The following is a 21,309-nucleotide window of genomic DNA, read 5'->3' as shown; positions in this document are numbered from 1 at the left end:
CACCATTAGGGTTATCCCTAATTTTCTCATTTGTTTGTTTAATCAATATGTAAGACAATATATTAATTCCAAAATAAATATCATTTAATTCAAAATTAACTTTAACTTAAAATATCATTTTTAAATAAATAAATAAAATATCTTATTATAAATAAGATAATTATTAATCTCTCTTTCATATTAATCCAAACATGATTAATATTTATTTTAACATATAGTTTTTCAAAATAAAAACTCAAAATAAAAACTATATAGTTAAATAATTAATTAATTCGTAATCAATCAATTGCCCATAATTATCACATAATTAAGTCATTTTCTATACAAATCTTTCTTTTGATCCTTACCCTTGGCAGTGTAGGACGAAGGTGGTCTAGGGACCATGAACCTATATTACGAAGCTCCAATAAACCAGATTATTAATTAAACTTTATAATATAATAATATTATTTATTAATTCTATGATTATTCCACTATAAATATGGAATTACACTCTAAGTATTTATAAAATTATATTTTAAAGAGTTTTCTATTGTAGTCAATTGATATAATCAATAATTGTAGTTCCGTCCTCCATTTATTGATTCGTTAATTAGAGTTGGTCAAGATTACCATTTTACCCTTCTAATTACCTCTTGATCCTTAAGTGCCATTAATTCAAATCAATAAAATGTCTTTACATTCTTTTAAGACATTAAACCTAACAAAACCCCAAATTTTCAACATCTTCCCACTATTTTAATGTCTTCCAATTTTAGTCATTATTAAAAAATTTCAATGTCTTCCAACATAAGACATTAAAATCCCCTCCTAATTTTTAGTGTCTTACACTAATGGTGTAAGACATTGGAGGGAGTTATTGAAAGTAGAATTTGTTGTAGTGTAGGTATTAAAATTTTTGGTCAAAGATATAAACTTTTCATTGAAACTTCAAATAATTACATGGGATCCCAAAACGAGTTTTAAGTGAAAAATAGTTACAACCAAAGTTACAAAAGTAGTTGGCCTAAGCAGCAAAATCGGACTCATAACCTAAGTCCCTCAAAATAACTTGACCATGGTGGCTGAGTTGGCCAAATATGTAAGTGCAGCTCCAAAGCCCTCCAACTCATGGCTGATCTACCTTTAGCTTGCCCTTACCTGCACCACGGAGCACCCGTGAGCCAAGGCCCAATAATAAAACCCCACATGGCATAAGCAATATCCAATTCATCTTAAGCAATAAACAACATGTTGCACAGATAATAAATGTATTAATTCTAGTCATATAAATCATAAATAAGTTTCACAATTTACAAGTATGTTTATTTCAAATACATGAACCATTTACATGACCCAACAAAATAAACTTGCTGAACGGCCCAACCGAGCGAGGTGCACATTCTAGCACCAAGCCTACGGTCCATGTCGGGCGAGTGGGGACCGCACCCTCAAATTGACCCCACCTTCATGGCCCACATTACACACGCTTACGGATCGACCCACGTTACACACGATTGCCGAATATAGATCATACCAATCATCAATAGATAAATTAATGCTAATATACATAGCAAACAACTTGCTCTATGTGCATATGCCAATTTTCTTACCATGAGTCATATGCTAAAGACGAAGCGACCTCATGTGAGATTATATATGATTCCATAAAGATAAGTATCGAATTTTTCTATTTTTAATTCATTATTCTTCTATAATCATGCACTTGATTATTTGTTTATATATGTTTAATAATCTTATTTTGTGTTTTTAGGATTTTCAAGACATTTGGATGAAAATGAATGAATTTGAGATGTTTTACAAGCAATGACTAAGCTCAGAATTACAAGTCTAAAACTTCACACTTGAATTTGATAATTTTACAATACTCTTTTTGAAATATACCTAGAAATATAAATTTTAGATATATTTCTTAGCTTTCCATATCTTTTTTAATCGTACAATTCTAAGCTATATAAAGGAAGTTATGGTTAAAATACCATCAGTAGCTGCATCTGAAGAAAACTGAAAAAATGGAAAAATTACTACGACCGCGGCCAGCCTTATTCCAGGCCGCGACCTGGGGGAAAAAATGAAGTGGTCGCGGCCAGCAATCTCCCAGGTCGCGACTAGAGCCCGATTTTCTAGAAAATAGATGTTCTAGTGGGCGCGGCCTGCCAAAAAGACTGGCCACGGCTAGCGATCGATTTTTTCCATAATTTTTGAATTTTAAATGTATTTTTGAAAAGGATATTAAATGGGTTAGGGTTAACTTTTATAATAACTTTGGATTGCGAATTTTAGAGGCTGGAGCAGTAGAGGAGGAGAAAAGACATTAGCAAAAACATTCTTCAAACTAGTTTTTCTTTCTTCTCAAAACTCCTTTATTTTCATTGAATATTTATGTTTATGAATATGCATGTGATTATGGAGTAGTTTTCTTTATAGTTGAGGGTTATTTCAAAACCATAGACATGAGATCTTGAATGTATTGATGAATTTTATTTCTTCTATTCCCTTATATTAAATTGCTTCTATTTTTCTATTTGAATGTTATGAATCTTGTAAAATCTTGTTTAGATGGCCACTAATTATGGTTTTGCATTGTTCTACTGTCATCTTAGGATTGATATCCATCTAATAGTTTAGGATTCTAAGTCAACTGATAAATTACAATTAGGATATTGTGACAGGTATTTTGATTGTGATGAAAAATAGAACCCAGGTTAAATGAATTACATGCTTAATGAATTTGTTGCCTAGATTAACCTGTTTCCATAGAGTGTAATGCTTTTACTAGGTTAAATAGATTGCATGCTTAATGGGTTTATTGCTGGGTAAAAAGGGTTAATTAAGAGTGCTTAGCTTTAATTAAGTATAATAGGGAAACTGGGATAATTGACTGCTTAAGTGTTATTTGTGGGGTTAATAGTTTAATTGGGAATAAGGAATATTATTCGTCATTGTTGATAGATTGATTGTCGACTGTGGAGAGTAATTCTTGACTCTTTCTTTAATATCGTTTTATCCTTAGTTATTTAATCTTTTATCATTATTTCATTTTATGTTTTTCAGTTTTTAAAACTAAAATCCCTTTCTAATTTCAGTTTAGTTCTTATTTTGAATAATAATTTGATCATAGTCCTCGTGGGTTCGACCCTTATTTACCGCTATACTGACGTAGCTGGTATAAGTGAATATAAAAATATATTTAAATTTGATACGGCATACTACACCCAACAAATTTTTGGCGCCGTAGCTAGGGACTATTGTAAGTCTTTTTTATTATTCAATTTAGTTAACTACATACTCACTAGTTTATTTTTTTTGATTGTAGGTGTATATGTTTGGCGACGATACTCAAGAAAGACTACAAGCCATAAAGCAATATCTTGAGACATTGTCATCCCGCTCTTCAAGGACTATCACTAACAATCCACTCTTTCAACCTTCAAAGAAAGTTAATCCAGTACAAATACCATTACCATCTGACGATGATTCTGACTCTGAAACATCGGTTAAGTCTCAGATGGCTCAGGAAAGGACGTTGAAAGAATTGGCAACGCCAAATCTAGACCATCAACCTCTGTGTATTCAATATCTGGCGTTGAAGGTTAACTTTGAACTTAAGTCAGGCCTCATACATTTACTACCATCTTTCCATGGGCTACCAGGAGAGGACCCGAATAAGCATCTGACATAGTTTCACATAGTCTGCTCTAGTATGAAACCAATGTTAGTAACTGAAGAGCATATAAAATTAAGTGCATTTCCATTTTCTTTGAAGGATGGTGCAAAGGAATGGCTCTATTACCTTCATCCTGGAACTGTTAATACTTGGAATGAAATGAAGACAATGTTCTTGGAGCGTTACTTCCCAGCATCTAAGGTTGGTAGTATAAGGAAGGAAATCTGTGGCATTCACCAACGAACTGGGGAGTCATTATATGAGTATTGGGAGAGATTTAAGAGGCTATGTGCTAGCTGCCCCACCACCAAATAAGTGAACAACTCCTGATCCAATATTTTTATGAAGGACTATTTCCTTCATTTTCATTGGACAAGAACATGATTGATGCAGGAAGTGGGGGAGCATTGGTGGACAAGACTCTTGCTGCAACTAGGAGTTTAATTTCTAATATGGCAGCCAACTCCCAACAGTTTGGAGTTTGTCAAGAAGTTTCATTTAAGGGAGTAAATGAGACAAACTCTAAAGTAGAGCAGCAACTTGCGCAGTTAACTAGTAGGGTTCAACAAATGGCTTTAGGTCAGCAAGTGATACCTTGTGGCATATGTTAGTCGATGGGTGTTGACGCCGTCTTTTGTCAACTAAAATAGGAGAGCAATTAAACAAGAAAATATTGGAGGAAATGAACAAAGATGAACACAAGAGGTTTTTTACGTGGTTCAGCAGTTAAATCTGCCTAGTCCACAAGTCTATGTTATTAAAACTTGGGAGTTTTCTGGAAACTTTTCAGAAAATAGTTGCCCAGAGTTTTCTCTCCAGAAATCCAAAATCGGTCCATACGAATGGAGCTTCCTTCTCTATTAATAGAGAAGGTTGTAGAATTCATTCCCACATATCTTGGGAAGATATTCTGTGAATAAATTAATATAGAAGATATTCTGTGAATCAATTAATATAATGCTATTTAATGCATTATTTCCTATATACACGGAAACGTCCCATAAAATGTGGGATCAGATAACAGATTAAATAATATCCCTTAAACATTGGGATTGTACAACAATAAATATGTTCACATATAACTGATTAACTCAGATACGGGATTCATCAAACCTTCGAGACCAACAGTTGATCATGAACTCACCGAGACTATCAGTCGATCACGAGCTCGTCGCCTAACTTTGCCTATGCTCGGAACAAGTAAACATTGACGATGTTGCCACATTTGAACTCACACATTCCGAGCTCGAACCAGTTTGGAAGGAAAAAGATGGTTCAGGGATATATACAAGTGTCACACCATGCTATTTGCGAGCTCGGATCACTTTCGAGGCTACATATCCCTCGAACCTTCGAGGCCGTTGCTTACAGGAAATAGTTTGATAGAAGGGACATACGATGACCGTGCCTATTTCGAGCTTACACATAACGAGCCAAGATTTCGGGATCACAATCTCATGCTCGAAATCTGGGTGTAACATTTTGCCCCCTCAAAAGTATTAGTTCGAATCCTATGAGAATGGGACTTTTGAACTGCCCTTCTTGGAAACTATACCATCAATTGTTCTCGGATGTGGACACACGGTAGCTAGGGGTTGATTAATCAGAGTACTTGAATGCCTTGATATCATGCCCACGTCCATTCACCTGCCAACTTTATGGCGCCATCCTTTCGTTTGTTCCTGACCGTCAGATTGGATACAAAATCTAGCTAACGATTCAGATAAGCCCGACCTTTGGCCTCCTTTTGGGATTTATATATATATATCGCCTCTCATCTCTTCTCCTTTTTCACTTTTGTTTTCAAAATTTCAGAGAGAAAAAAGAAAAACTAGAACCCAAATATCGTCTTGCCCTTGCATGTTCTCCAAACCGAGAAAACAAAAATCTCTTGACGTCTACGACTCTGTGAAGGCTTTCCTGCAACCACTTCTTCGATTGTCAATTTCTCTGTATCCACCAGCTACATTGTGTAAGTTTCTGATCCTTATTCACCTATTTTTCTTTTTACATGTTTCTTTTGTAAAAATGGCATTCCTGGTTTCTACCAGATTTATAAGGCCTCGCTGCATTAAGCAAGTTTTCTGATTTGAGTAATTTTGGCATGTTTAGAATCAAGATTTGAACCGAAAAATAGGGTAGAAATGTGTAAAAATGGAGCTTTTCTAGTAATGGGGGGTTTTGTGTAGCTTAAGAAATAGGGTTTTGGAATTAGGGTTTTTAAACTGCACGTTTCCCAAAAATATCATCTTTTTGAGTAACCGCCAACTTTTTCCCTAAAAATCTGGGATTCTAAAAAATAAATCCACCTTCCCCCCTTCGCGTCGAATACACGCTCGGGCTCGACTCTTTCAATATCTCAGGTTTCTTCCAAGCCTGATCTCGTTCTTTTGATTGAGCTTATTCCATGGTCTTAAGCATTCGAGCTCGAACCATCTCAATTTTATCTTTAATTTATTGTGTGCCTGGCCCTCACCCTTTTTCTTTCTTGCTAGATGTCGCAGAATTTGGAAAAATGGCAGGGGTCAGTACTCGCGATTCCTTATTCACCGACAACTCCGAGCCCAGAATCGCCCTTTACTCAGAATCAACGGCTGATTCATGAGCACGAAGTGAGGTGTGAGCATGAGGATACTCGAGCTCACTTTTGACGCCTAATCGACGAGGTCGAAGAGAGAAAGAGGAAAAAACTTTGAGTCGCGATCTATCCAGACCCGGACCCCGAGCCCAGACCAATTCCTCTCGACCCTATGCTTAAAGTAACAGTTGCTTTCAAACTGGGCGAACTCAAATTTTCACTGGTGGAAGAATCAACAAATCATCCATCCACCTCGCAGCCAACCTCCATTCCTACGTCTAGGAGAGAAATGTTTGAGGCCGAACATTACTGGAGCTCGGTGTCTTCATTAGGACAGATCTCCGACATCCTAGCTCTTCATGGCCTAGGATTATCAGGCTCGCTGAGATGTCCAGCTCCCACCTCCAGTGAGCGAAGTTGCTTTGCTCCGGGCGATGGCCGCCCCGACAATAAATTGAAGCTCGCGGCCTGGAGTCGCGAGCATATGAAGGCAGGGGCTTTATTGCCCTTGAAGTCCTTTTTATAGGTCTTTCTGGATTTTGTTGGGCTCGCACCCTTCCAGCTCCAGACCAACTCATACAGAGTCTTGTCAGCCCTGAGGTCGCTGTACCACGAACTGAAGTGAGAAGGACCTTCGCCAAGAGAGATTCTGTATCTTTTTTGCTTGAAAAGCAACCCCTCTCGAGGTTGGGAAGGAGATGGCTTCTACTACCTTTCGAGCTACCCTAGGGAGAAGAAGATCTTTGAGGACATACCCAACCGTCCCCCCAACTTCAAGCTGGCCTTCTTCTGGACAGATGGCCTGGCTCCCTCCAAATATTATTCATTCAGACAAATTTGTAAGTTTATGATCCTTTTTCTTTTCGTACTCGACTTTTTCTTAGGCTCAAATTACTCATAATGTATTCAATTCTTCAACTAATTATCATCGTCCTACCCCCACTGATATGATGAGGGAGCACAAAGAGGCTTTGCTCCAACTCCCATATGGCAGGTGCTCCCTGTCTTATCTTCTTCATGAAGATAAGCTTCGAGCCTGTGGTCTCCTGGAAAAGGACCAGTCAACAGATGAACTGCCTACAAGAAGTATACCAAGTAGGAGTTTGTGCCTCTCCCAACTGACAAGCTTCCTCCAAGTTGAAGCTCAAAGGCACGATCCCCAGCTCACCGTCGCAGGAGTCCATGCTTGGGGAACGACGCCAATGACGAGGCCTCGAGCTCGAGTGACAGAGGTAAGGTCATTCTCAGCTTGGCCTTGTGGTCTCCTTCCCTCCTTAAGCATAAACCCGACACCCTGATCTTATGCCCAGATGATAGGGACAACTTTTATGTATGGTCTTGGGTAGATGATAGGGTCCATAGGTTTGATAGCTGGCTAGGGAAATACGACACAATGTATAGTCTGAATGAAGCTTGGGATGGAATAGCCGTCCAATACGGAACAAACGACTATAGGGACCTTTCGAGGTTGACTTCCACGTATAGGGAAGGGACTCCTCCAGCCTCCTCCGAAGATAGGGGAATTACTTGGTCGTCGAGCACAAGCTTGGGGGAGAGTTCCAGTTAGGTTCCTTGTCACTTGTCTTTAATTCCTTTAATTGTTTGCTTTACACTAATTTTAGTGTTTTGAGATCGTTTTCTAATGTGATTTGACCATGCAGGTACTATGGACTTCGACCTCGAGAATATGCTCACTAGTGGTGAGGGGGCCAAGCAAAGCAAGCGCCCGAGAGCCTCACATAGGTCTGGTCGGCCTGCTAAGGTCCCTAAAAGGACCGAGAAGACTCCTCCTTCCCCAGACCCTATTGTTACGATCCCGGCCGTGGACCCCACTCCCCAGGTTGACATTCCTATGACAGATGCCCCTCCTTTGCTTCCTGCTATCCAGATTCTTCCAATGCTCAGCTTAGTTCCAAAAAAGCCAGCTTCCACTCAGGAGCGCCTGTTGTCGATTTCTACTCATGTTGATGAGTATGTTATTGACAACACTGCCAGGACTCACGGAGCCACTCTTAGCTCGAACGTCTTGTCTCGGGTAGGCCAAAGCATCGACAATCTCGGGGCAGTTCTTGGTCAATGCTCAGGACTCTAATGTCCTTTATGACAAGAGTACCAAGCTCATCTCTTTGGTAATTTCTCTTATCTCACTATTTATCGTGAATTTATTTGGAGCATGCTCTAACTTGATTTGTTTGTCTGTTAGGCTCTTACTGTAGTTGCTCAGCTGAATTATAAGCTGAACAATGAGGTTCACACGAGCATGTACTATGCTCAGGAGTCGAAGGAACTCCAGCTCAAGCTCGCTGATGAGTTTAAGGCCACAAGGTCAAAGCTGGAGGCTGAGATTGAGAAGCTGAAGGCCGAGCTCAAAGAGAAGAGCTCCAGGGTTGAAGAGCTTGAGAAGCTGAATGCCAAGCTCGAGGAGGAGAAAAAGGCCACCTTCGAGATAATAAAGGGTGAAAAGGCTCATCTTCTCGAAGAGTGCAAGCAGAGGAAGGATCGGGCGGTTGACTTGGCCATGTACAGGATCTGGGCCAGCAACGCCGATCTCGACACGAGCTTCTTAGGCTCCTTTGAGGACGAGCTTGTGGCCAAATGGCAAGCTCAGATAGATGCAGAGAAGGCTAAGGAGGGTGCTCTTGCCTCCTAAATCTCAATCATGGGCTGCGTCCCTCTGAACCTTTTGTAATAGTTTATAGCTTTTGTTATTCATGCCCTTGGGGCAAAAACAATTTACAGCTTGTAAAAGAGCTTTTGATATTTTTAATACCATGCTTGTAAAAGAGCTTTTTGATATTTTTAATACCATGTTTGACTTCACTTTAATATTTTTGCTTTACATTTCTCTGATCAAAATATTTTAAGCAATTTTTATATTAAAAGTCTGCTTTTATGTTTGTTTATCATACAAACACATGTTGGATTTAGGCTCGAGTTTCCATGCATTCTCGCATAGTTTGCTCAATATATCCGTATCCGATCTCATTATTTGTCAAGGTCAGAACTTACTTTTACCATGCAATTGAAAATACTTATATGGCGTGTAAGATAGGTAGTTTAGTTGTATCCTGCTTTTCTAGTTACTTTTCCTCGTCCTCGGGTAGCTCCCTGAGGTTATGAGGTTGAAACTTTTGTTGCCAAAATACTCCAGCCTCGGTATTGACTTAGCTCGCAGTAGGTTAATTTTTTCCCACTTGTGTCGATCAATTTTAGCTGGTTTGTTCCAAGCCTATTTAGGTCATGTTTGGTTTGTAATCCATACACTTATATATTTTCGATCTAGTTATATCTAAATCATACTAGTTTGCGTATCTAGTCATATCCAGACACTTTATTTTTAATAATTTGGTTGTGTACAAATTTTAGCTCGCGTATTTGGTTATGTCCAAACACTTTGTTTTTAGTAATCTGGTTATGTCCAAATTATCTTGGCTCGCACATTTGGTTATATCCAAACACTTTGTTTTTAATAATCTGGTTATGTCCAAATTATCTTGGCTCGTGCATTTGGTTATATCCAAACACTTTGTTTTTAATAATATGGTTATGTCCAAATTATCTTAGCTCGCGCATTTGGTTATGTCCAAACACTTTGTTTTTAATAATCTGGTTAACGATCTAGACATTTGTTTGTTTTTGTGTATGCTATATTTGAGTTATTTATTTTTTCAAACTTATGGTATATATACCACTGATGCCCCCTTAATATCCTATGAGTGTGACCATAGGTTATTAAATTAAGAGAGTTTGCAAAAAATACAACATTTTGAAACAAAAATGAACTTTATTCAAAATTGAACAATTTATCAACAGAAACTTTGTAAAGATAAACAAGCATGGTTACAAGAGACATCATTCCTACACTATTGATAGTAAGGTTGTAGACGTTCGCCATTCCATGCTCGTGGTACCAACTCTCTGTTTAATCTTGCCAATTTGTAGACCCCAGGTCAAATGATTGAATCGATCTGGTAAGGTCCTTCCTAATTAGGTTCAAGTACGCCAGCAGCTGGGTCTCTTGTAGCTAGAAGCATGCGCCTTAACACTAGGTCTCCCAATCCAAACTTTCTTTCCTGGACTTTTGTAATGCCCTGAATTCTCTGATGTGGTTTAGTAGTGGTTTAGTTGGCCGGGAGGGCCGTAATTGTTTAATTACGCCATTAAATGAATATATACATGTTTATGTGAATTATATTATAATATGATGATATATGCATGCATGTGGGTCCACATTTGAAATATTATGCTGTTTTGATAATTTGGCCCATTGAGGGTAAATTTGTGTATTTGGGTGCATGATGTGATTTGTGAATGAGATTCCATCATTATGGAGATATATTCGAGCTATTCGACATGAGATGGTCATTTTTAGTGGATTAGGGGTTTTGTCATAACGGGGTCAATTTTGGGGTAATAGGAATGTTTATTTGATGATAAATTGGGAATATTTGAGATCAGGGTGAAATTCTGGAAGTTTTGACTATAATGTCCCCGGGGGTATTTTCGGGACCCCGAGCATTAGGTTTTATTTGAGGTTACTTAAGCTTGAAGTAGCTGTCAGATAGAATGTATGATTAGAAAACCTCTCGTTCTCCTTCGTTAGTTCATTTTTGCCACCCGAAGCATATTTGAAGAAATCTTGAGTTCTAGGAGTCAGAATCAAGTGAGGATCGAGGCATAGTGATCCTAGGAAAGATTAGAAGCTTCTTGACCGAAGGATTTGACAGAAAACAACCTAATCGAAGGTAATATAAGTTTAAAGTTTTGAGTTTTTAGAGTTTCTAAGCTTTGAATTGGGCTTTGTGAATTGTTGGGTTTTCGATTTGTTTGAACCTTGGGCTTTGAAGCATTGGGAAGCTTGGGAACTTTGATTTGATGATTGAGGAATGTTTAGGTATGATTTTGGAGGCTTTGGAGTGTTAGAAACGTGTTTTGGAATGGCCTAGAGTTGGGGGCCGCGACCCTGTTCTTGGGGTGCCGCGGCCCTGTCTTGAAGAAGCAGGTGGGGCTTTTTGTGCCTGCTAGGCGCCACGGCCCTTGATGAGGGGCGCCGCAGCCCTTGCTTTAGGAAGTTCTGGGGGCCGCGGCCCATGGTGCCAGGGCCACAGCCCTTGCCCTGTTTTCGCCCCGTTTGCTCGTTTTGACCCCGGGAACCTAGTTTTAGGCCTTGGGAGTGTCCCTACTACTTGGATTAGTTTGGATTGATCTCTCGGAGGCTAGATATTGGTTTGAGAACCCTTGATTATCATGTTATTGATGGTATCCTATAATGTGTTATGATTAGGTAATCGCTAAAGGACTAAAAGCTAAACCGTTCTCAAGGGTCGTTCTTTTGTTCATTCTAGCTCGAATCAGAGGTAAGAAAACTGCACCTCAAATGTGACATGCATGGTTATTCATGAGGCATGTTGGTTGTATAAATGTGGACATGAATTGATAGTGGAATACTTAGCAAATGTTGCTCACTTGTGCATGGTACTGACTCATTAGTCAGATTTGGCAAAGGTACTAGTATCAACTGTGAAGCTGTGACTCATTAGTCAGGTTCAGCAGTGGTACTAGGCACTGGTCACATTGCGTTGACTCATTAGTCAGGACGGCCTTAACGTGTTCAACACAAGCCAATAAAGATTATATCTAATCGATTTTCTGCATTGAATGACTCAAAGAGCATTAATGCCGGACCGACCTCAAGTTCGATGAATATTATAAGCGCTTGAAGGCTAGTGGCTTACCCAGAAGCCACTCTTCCATTTGAATTAGTGACCTGCTTGTCAGTCACTCAGTATGGTTTACCAGAACCTGTTGAAGGCTAGTGGCTTACCCATCAGCCACTCTTCCATTTGAATTAGTGACCTGCTTGTCAGTCACTCAGTATGGTTTACCAGAACCTCAAGTGATATTCACTCATCTATTTGAAAGCTATGAGCTCTGTGTGATTATAATGATAATCATTTGATGATGTATACATATAATGTTATGTTTTCTAGCTGGGCTTTGGCTCATGGGTGCTATGTGGTGCAGGTAAAGGAAAAGAAAGGCTCACCTAGCCTTGAGTAGAGAGCTTAGGTGGTGATGTGTACATATGCGACCGCTGGACCACCACGGCCAAGGAGTTCTCAGAGGAACTAGGGGGTTTACCCTATTTTTGCCGCTTAGGTCGGCGGGGTTTGAAATTTTGGAACAGTAATGACCTTTTTGAGTTGTAAATAACTTGCAAATGTTCTTATGGGCCCATGAACAGTTTTATGTATCAATAAAACATATCCTTTCCTTTTTACTGGTTTTCACCTTAACCTGTTAATAACACTTAGATCACGTTTTTAACCAAAGGACTCAGGCAATGAGTCAAATTTCTGGTTCACCGTAACTGTTCTGGGGTAACCAGGGCGTTACAACTTTTTTATTAAAATATCGGGTAGCTCGCTGCTGATATGCTGTATTCCTCAGTTGAGCTTCGTCCTTCCTTTCTTCAATAAGGTCCAGACTTACTTCAAGCTGGGATTGGTTCGAGGCTTGATCATAAACATGGCTGCGAATCGTGGGAATTTTGACCTCGATTGGTAACATGGCCTCGCACCCATATGCCAGGGAAAATGGGGTATGCCCTGTTGAAGTGTGAGCTGTGGTTTGATATGCCCACAAAACTTGGGGCAACTCCTCGGGCCATTTTCCCTTAGCTTCTTCCAATTTCTTTTTCATAGAATACTTGAGAGTCTTATTCATAGCTTTGACTTGGCCATTTGCTTGGGGATGGGCAACAGAGGAGAAGCTCTTCATTATCCCGTTTTTCTCACAAAAATTAGTGAATAACTCACTGTTGAATTAGGTCCCATTATCTGATACTATTTTCCTTGGCATTCCACATCGACAGATGATGTTTCTTACCACAAAGTCCAAGACTTTCTTCGAGGTAATCGTTGCCAAAGGTTCGGCCTCGGTCAACTTTGTAAAATAATCGACCACGACCACTGCATACTTAATTCCCTCTTTGCCAATTGGCAACGAGCCTATGAGATCAATTCCCCACACCGCAAATGGCCATGGGGAGGTCATCATAGTTAGCTCAGATGGAGGAGCTCACAGAATTGTAGCGAATCGCTGGCATTTATTGCATTTCTTGACATACTCAAATGTGTCTGCCTTGATAGTGGGCCAGAAGTATCCTTGTCTTATAATTTTCTTAGATAGGCTATGCCCCCCAGTGTGGTCTCCACAAAATCCTTCATGAATTTCTTCTAGAATTTTCTTGGCCTCGGATGGAGTTACACATCAGAGTAATGGCATAGAGTATCCTCTCCGATATAACCTTCCTTCCACAATAGTGTATCTGGGAATCTGATACTTCAGTTTCTGAGCCTTGTTCCGTTCTGCTGGGAGAATGCCGGTTTTGAGGTAATCAACTATTGGGGTCATCCAGGTTGGTTCGGAGTCCATCATGCATACATCTTCCTATTCGGGCTCGCTAATACTGGGTGTTGAGAGGTACTCAATTGGGACCACATTCAGCGCATCGACCTTGGTGGATATGGCGAGCCTAGCTAGGGCATCTGCATTTGAATTTTATTCTCGAGGAACCTGCTCTATCGTGTAGAACTCGAAATGTTCAAGTGTTGTTTTCACTTTTTCTAAATATGCGGCCATCTTTGTTCCACGAGCCTGGTATTCCCCTAAGATTTGGTTGACCACCAACTACGAGCCACTGTAGAAATGTATCGCTCTAGCCCTGAGCTCCTTGGCTATTCGAAGTCCTGCTAATAGAGCTTCGTATTCAGCCTCATTGTTAGATGCTTCAAAGCCAAACCTCAAGTGAAATCGACTTCCAGTTGGAGTGATCAATATGATTTCTACCCCCGATCCATTTTTCGTTGGAAGATCCATCGACATAAAGTTTCCACAGCTTGCGGGCTGGGGTTATAACTTTGTCGTCAGATACTCTTGTACATTCCACAATGAAGTCTGCCAGGGCCTGCCCTTTTATGGTCATTCTGGGATGATAAGTGATCTCGAATTGTCTAAGCTCAACAACCCATTTTAATAATTGGCTTGAGGCCTCTGGCTTTTACAAGACTTGCCATAATGGTTGGTCAGTTAGCACATGGATGGGGTGTGCTTGGAAGTAAGGTCAGAGCTTTCGAGATGAGTGAATTAGGCTAAGAGACAACTTCTCCATTAACGGGTATCTCGATTCTGCCCCCAGTAACCTCTTGCTGACATAGTACACTGGTTTTTGTACCTTCTGATCTTCTCGGACGAGCACGGCGCTGATGGCGTGCTTGGTTATGGCGAGATATAGGTACAAGATTTCTCCCGTGATAGGTTTTGATAAGATGGGAGGTTCCGCGAGGTGTTTCTTTAGCTCTTGAAATGCAAGCTCGCATTCCTCTGTCCACTCGAACTTTTTGCCCCCTCTCAAAAGGTTGAAAAATGGAAGACAGCGGTCTGTAGATTTCGAGATGAATCTACTTAATGCCGCCATCCGACCAGTTAAGCTCTGGACATCTTTATGCTTTCGAGGTGAGGGCATGTCAATTAAAGCCTGGATCTTGTTAGGATTAACCTCTATTCCTTGCACGTTAACTATGAAGCCCAGGAACTTTCCTGACGATACTCCAAAAGAGCATTTTTGTGGGTTGAGTTTCATGTCGTATTTCCCTAACACGGCGAAACATTCTTCGAGGTCGTCCACATGGTTATTGTTATGTTTAGACTTGACTAACATATCGTCAACATACACTTCCATGTTGTTACCTATCTGCTTGGAGAACATTCTGTTTACAAGCCTCTGGTACGTCGCTCGAACATTTTTGAGCCCGAAAGGCATGACATTATAATAGTACAACTCTTTATCTATTACAAAACTCGTATGCTCTTGGTCTGATGCATGCATGGCGATCTAGTTATATCCAGAGTAGGCGTCCATGAATGACATAAGATCGTGCCCGGCTGTGGCATCTATGAGCTGATCGATCCGAGGTAAGGGAGAGTAATCCTTAAGGCATGCCTTGTTGAGATCGGAATAGTTGATGAAAGTTCGCCATGTTCCGTTAGGTTTCGGAACAAAGACCAGGTTGGCGACCCAATCAGGCTAGAAGGCATCTCGTATAAACCGATTTTCCTTTAACCTGTCAACTTCTTCCTTCAAGGATTTCTTCCTATCATCGTCCAAGAGTCTTCGTTTTTGCTGCTTCAGGGGGAAGCTTTTGTCAATTTTAAGTGCATGGCTTATCACATTCGGACTTATCCCTACCATGTCCAAATGTGACCATGCGAAAACATCTTGGTTCTCCCTCAAGAAGCAAATTAATTGCTACTTTGTTTCTTCTGAAAGGTTTTTCCCCACCTTCACAGTTTTTGGGGGATCGGCTTCTTCGAGCTTGAATTCTTCGAGCTCCTCTAGAGGCTCGAGGTCATTCCTTTCTTCTATTCTTGGATCGACCTCTTCGTCTATTTCAAGGATCGTCCCATCCTTATTCTGAATTACAATGAATGTTTGTGCACTTGTTTGCTTTCTCTCTCTAACAGAAATGCTGTAGCATTCCCTCCCTGCGAGCTGGTCCCCTTTCAAAGTCCCAATGCCACTAGAAGTCGGGAACTTGATGGCCAGATTCCTAACGAACGAAACTGCCCCCAACCCTACTAGGGCGGGTCACCGAAGCAGTACGTTATAGGCCGATGGGAGATCCACCACTACGAACTCCATCATCTTGGTCACCGAGACTGGGTAGTCTCCCAAGGTTATAGGGAGTTCGATGGATCCCATACAGACAATCCCTTCTCCTAAAAAGCCGTACAACGTAGTTGCATAGGCTTTTAGGTCGCAAAGTGCGAGTCCCATATTTTCTAAAGTGGCTTTGTAGATGATATTTAACGAGCTCCCGTTATCAACCAGGACTCGATGTACCCTCTTGTTCGCGATCTGAAGGGTGATGACCAGTGGGTCATTATGAGGGAACTGTACATGAGACGCATCATCCTCAGTAAAAGTTATGGGTTGAGATTCAACCCTTTGTTGTTTCGGAGCTCTGGGTTCGGGTTCGTAGGGAGACCCGTCACCAGTTTTCAACTCATTCACGTATCTTTTCTGGGCATTCCTGCTCGACCCTGCAATATGGGGTCCCTCCGAGATGGTTATGACATCTTCTCCATCAATCGGAGGGGGTCATTCATCTTCCCTTGCTCAGGAGTTGCTGTTCTGGGCAGGTGGTGCAGCTGCTGCCCTCTAGCTGGTGGAAGCTTGATCGGGGTTCTGATTTCTTACATATTGCCTGAAATATCCTCTCAAGATCAGACCTTCGATCTCATCTTTTAATTGCTTGCATTCATTGGTTGTATGTTCGATATCTTTATGAAATCTGCAATGTTGGAGTCTCTTTTCGCCTTTTGGTTTCTCATGGGATCATATCGTCTGAAAGGGACCTGGTTTTCATTAGCCAGGTAGATATTCTCCCGAGACTCATTGAGCTCGGTATACACCTTGTATACGGAGAAGTATCTTTCTCCTTTCTTCTTCTTTCCCCCATTCGCCTCGGGATTATTCCCTTCATTCTTCTTTCTTTTAGAAGGGTTGTCCCCAAGGGGTTTTGAGGTCGTAAGGTCCACCGAGGTCGAGGCAGAGTTTGCGTTTGTTGTTGTAGTTATGGGCTAAGAGGTCATATTCAATGCTGACCTCGCCTTTTCTACATTAACAAACCTCTGAGCTCGTCGATTGAACTCGGTTAAGGACCTTACATGTTTTCTTTGCATATCCTCCCAGAGAGGACTTTCAGGCATTACTCCAGCTCAAACAAGCATTAAATGGCCACTGTCGTCAATGTCTCGAGCTCGAGTGACTTCTAAGTTAAACCTTGTGAGATAACTTTTCAGTGACTCGTTTGCCTGCTGTCAGACATTGGTCAAGGCAGATGCCTCGGGTCTAATGCCGACCATGGCCTTGAATTGTTTCTTGAAATCTCTTGATAATTGATCCCAAGAAGCAATCGAATGTCTTTTATATTTTTCAAACCAATTTTTTGCTGGTCCCGTGAGAGAGGCTGGGAACAGCATGCACCTGAGCTCGTAGCCCACATTACTGGCTCGCATAATTGTGTTGAACGTACTTAAATGAATGTATGGATCCAAATTTCCATCAAATGGTGGGACATGAGGAATTTTGAATCCTTGAGGAAGCGGGGTGCTAGAGATATGCGCGGAAAAGGGCTTGAGTTCTTCGTCGAACTCTTCGTCCCGTTCTCGGCCTCGTTCATTTTGTAAGAGCCTGAATGCTCTTTCCAACTGCTCAATCCTTTCTTGGACTAGATCTACAGGAGGTCTAGCCTGAATCAGGGGGAATTGGTTATCATTGATTACAACTCCAGTTTCATGCCTCGGTGCACAGTGCTTGCGCTCGTTGAGGTGATCTCTCAGATCTGGATTCGGGGGATTATCACATCCTCAATTGTGGTTTAGATGCTCCCTTAAATCTGGGTGATCTCCTTGATTTCTTGCATTCCTAGGCTCCAGGTTGTATATACTCACAGATTTAGTGTCACGCGAGCCTTCGCTGACATGGCTTATTGCATGGTTATTTCGAGACGGGTTTCTTGCTGGCGTCCTTGTCTCGATAGTTTGAGATCGAGACACTTGGCTTCTCGTGGGATGGGGACCCCTACTCTCCCTAGTATTTCCATTATTCCCATGTTTTTGCCTAGCTCGCCTTTCCTTGTCGTGATGGGCCGGTTGCGCATCTCTTTGAATTGGCGAGGGATGCCTTATTGGTGATGGTGGATGCCTTATTGGAGAAGGTGGATGCCATCCATTACAGGGCCTAGAAGGCCCTGAATTTGCTCAATCAGGTTCTGCAACATTCTGCGTCGTACCAGGATTTCAGGTCCGAGCCTCTGAGGGGGCTCAATTATTTCCTACTTCGGTTGGTGCCTCCGCAGTTGGGTTGGCAGGACCTTCAGCCTGGTTACCTCTCCGGGGTCTCGGCGGAGCAGGCTGCTCTACTGGTGGCAGAGGCTGCTCTGTCCTTCGGGTGGCTGTGTTTTTGCGTGGCTGTCCCTGAGGCCTACACGATGGGACGTGAACGTCTCGTAGAGGCGAAGCCTGGGCATCTTGCGGAGGTAGGGCCTGAGCCACCCGCGCTTCAGCAGCAAGTCTGGCTAGCTCTTCATTGCGTTTCTTAGCTTCTGCCAACTGCTTGCGCAGTTGACGATTTTCTAGTTCCACAATTGGGACATACCTTTCGGCATTGTAGTACATGTCCTCGTCGTCCCTTGGGGCAGGTGGTCTCCAAGAGTCGGATGAACCACTCTTCTCTTCGGGATCATAATTCACCATAGACTGCTTTCCAGGGCGCCGGGGGTACTCAGCTTCATCTAGGATTTCCTCCTCAGGAATACTGGGATCATTCGCAGCCAATACTAATTTGAGAGGCTTTCTGACTAAACAGATTCACACATGTACTGTTTAATGGATCTCAACGAAAGCACCAAACTGTTGACGCTGTTTTTCGTCAGCTTAAATAGGGGAGCGATTAAACAAGAAAATATTGGAGGAAATGAACAAAGATGAACACAAGAGGTTTTTTACGTGGTTCAGCAGTTAAATCTGCCTAGTCCACGAGTCTATGTTATTAAAACTTGGGAGTCTTCTGGAAACTTTTCAGAAAATAGTTGCCTAGAGTTTTCTCTCTAGAAATCCGAAATCGATCCATACGAATGGAGCTTCCTTCTCTATCTCGAGATGATATTCTGTGAATCAATTAATATAATGTTATTTAATGCATTATTTCCTATATACACGGAAACCTCCCATAAAATGTGGGATCAGATAACATATTAAATAATATCCCTTAAACATTGGGATTGTACAACAATAAATATGTTCACATATAACTGATTAACTCAGATACAGGATTCATCAAATCTTCGAGACCAGTAGTTGATCATGAACTCGCCGAGACTATCAATTTATCACGAGCTCGTCGCCTAACTTTGCCTATGCTCGGAACAAGTAAACATTGACGATGTTGCCACATTCGAACTCACACATTCCGAGCTCAAACCAGTCTGGAAGGAAAAAGATGGTTCAGGGATGTATACAACTATTTGTGAACATGCTATTTGCGAGCTCGGATCACTTTCGAGGCTACACATCCCTCGAACCTTCGAGGCCACTGCTTATAGGAAATAGTTTGACAGAAGGGACATACGACGACCGTGCTTATTTCGAGCTTACACATAACGAGCCAAGATTTCGGGATCACAATCTCATGCTCGAAATCTGGGTGTAACATGTCCCACTCTTCAAGAGGATACCAATGAGCATGTAAATGCAGTTGGGGGGTGGGGGGGTTCCCAGGGCAACCTAGGCAAAGGTATGGCCCTTATCCTATAACTTATAACGAAGGATGGAATGAACATCCTAATCTTTGATATAGGAATCAACAACAAACTGTACCTACTAGACCACCAGGGTTTCCTTATCAACAAAGGCCACAAAAAACCTATGCACCTCAACCTCAACAACCTATTATCTCACAAGCTCAAGATCCATCAATGGCGGATATGCTAAAAATGTTAGTGGCCTCCAATATACAGACTCAAGTACTTCTTCAAAGTGCTCAAGCGTCCCTGAAAAATATATAGAACACCATGGGTCAAATTGCCACTTCATTGAGTCAAAGTGAGCCACAAAATCAAGGAAAGTTACCTTCACAGCTTGTTCCGAATCTAAGGGAAAATGCTAATGCCATCACACTAAGAGATGGAAAGAATTATGATCCACCCACTCTTCCATCAAGTTTAAATGATGCACCATTACCTCCTACCCAATCTGCCCAACAAGACAAAGATGAAACCCCAACCATAACACCCAAACCTAAACCAACTATTCCCACATATGTCACTACTTCTCCATTTCCTAGTCATTTGAGAGAGACAAATAAAGATGTAGTTGAATAGGAAATACTAGAGACTTTTCGCAAGGTTGAGGTAAGCATTCCCTTACTTGATGCCATTAAACAAGTACCTTGATATGCAAAGTTTTTAAAGGAGTTATGCACCAATAAGAGGAAGCTAAAAGGTAATGAAAATGTGAGTGTGGGGGAAAATGTTTCAGCGGTTCTTCAAAAGAAACTTCCACCAAAGTTTAAGGATCCTGACACCTTCACTATTCCTTGCACTATTGGCAATAAAATGAATGAAAGATGTATGTCAGATTTGGGTGCTTCAATCAATGTAATGCCTTACGCTATTTACACCTCTTTGAATTTGGGACAACTTAAAGAAACAAGGGTGATCATACAATTAACGAATCGTTCTAATGTCTATCCAAGGGGAGTAGTAGAGGAGGTATTAGTTAAAGTAAATGAATTGGTGTTTCTGGCGGACTTTTACATTCTTGATATGGAAGATGACTCAGTTCCATGTTCTACACCAGTTTTATTGGGAAGACCATTTTTAAAGATAGCTAGAACTAAGATAGATGTCCATGAGGGAACTTTAACCATGGAGTTTGATGGTGAAGTAATTCGATTTAATATTTTTGAGGCTATGAGGTATCCAAGTGATGTTCATTCAGTTTCTTCAATTGATATTCTGGACTCATTGTGTAGCACCCCAATTTGCTAATAAGGTTTAGGACCTTGATTAGCGTGCCTGGAGGGCAATAGATGAGTTAACATGTTAATAAATGAATTTGAATAAGTATGTGATTAGAATGCATGTTTAGGTGATGTAAATGTGCATGTGGGCCCCGTTTGTATGATAGGGGTAAATTGGTAATTTTAGCCCGTTAAGGGCATAAATGCGATAATTGTATTGTGTAATTTGTACCACGTGAGTGTGGTGATATCAGTGTGATGCACGTACCGAGACGGTCCTAAGGAGCTAATTAGTTTAAAAGTCACAACGGGATTAAATACCCGGCTCGGGAGGAGCCTAGGGGTATTTTGGGGATTTTGTAAATTTAGTTCTTGTGAGTTAATGGTAACTGGTAATCTGGTAACTTGTGTAACCGTTAGTAACTGCTGAGAGTAACAAATTCAGATGGAGAAATGGTAGAATTGTAATATAGGTGA

At 41.1% G+C, this 21,309-nt stretch overlaps 1 protein-coding gene across 1 annotated transcript; it reads left to right on the top strand.

The window, feature by feature from the left end:
* The first annotated feature begins 19,882 nt into the window (after positions 1–19,882).
* Positions 19,883–20,860, top strand: LOC133791761 (uncharacterized). Its single transcript, XM_062229677.1, has 2 exons — positions 19,883–20,179; positions 20,273–20,860. The coding sequence occupies exons 1-2, from the start codon at positions 19,883–19,885 to the stop codon at positions 20,858–20,860; spliced, it is 885 nt and encodes a 294-aa protein (XP_062085661.1).
* The last annotated feature ends 449 nt before the right edge of the window (positions 20,861–21,309 follow it).

This window comes from Humulus lupulus, chromosome 7, assembly GCF_963169125.1.
Source record: "Humulus lupulus chromosome 7, drHumLupu1.1, whole genome shotgun sequence".
Classification (NCBI taxonomy): Eukaryota; Viridiplantae; Streptophyta; class Magnoliopsida; order Rosales; family Cannabaceae; genus Humulus; species Humulus lupulus.
This window is presented reverse-complemented; position numbering and strand designations above follow the sequence as displayed.

Excerpts from the sequence above, each read along its gene's own strand:
- LOC133791761 (XM_062229677.1), top strand. The coding sequence starts at position 19,883 with ATGGGTCAAATTGCCACTTCATTGAGTCAAAGTGAGCCACAAAATCAA. Across the intron at positions 20,180-20,272 it reads TGAGAGAGACAAATAAAGAT|TTTTTAAAGGAGTTATGCAC; the intron begins GTAGTTGAATAG and ends TGATATGCAAAG.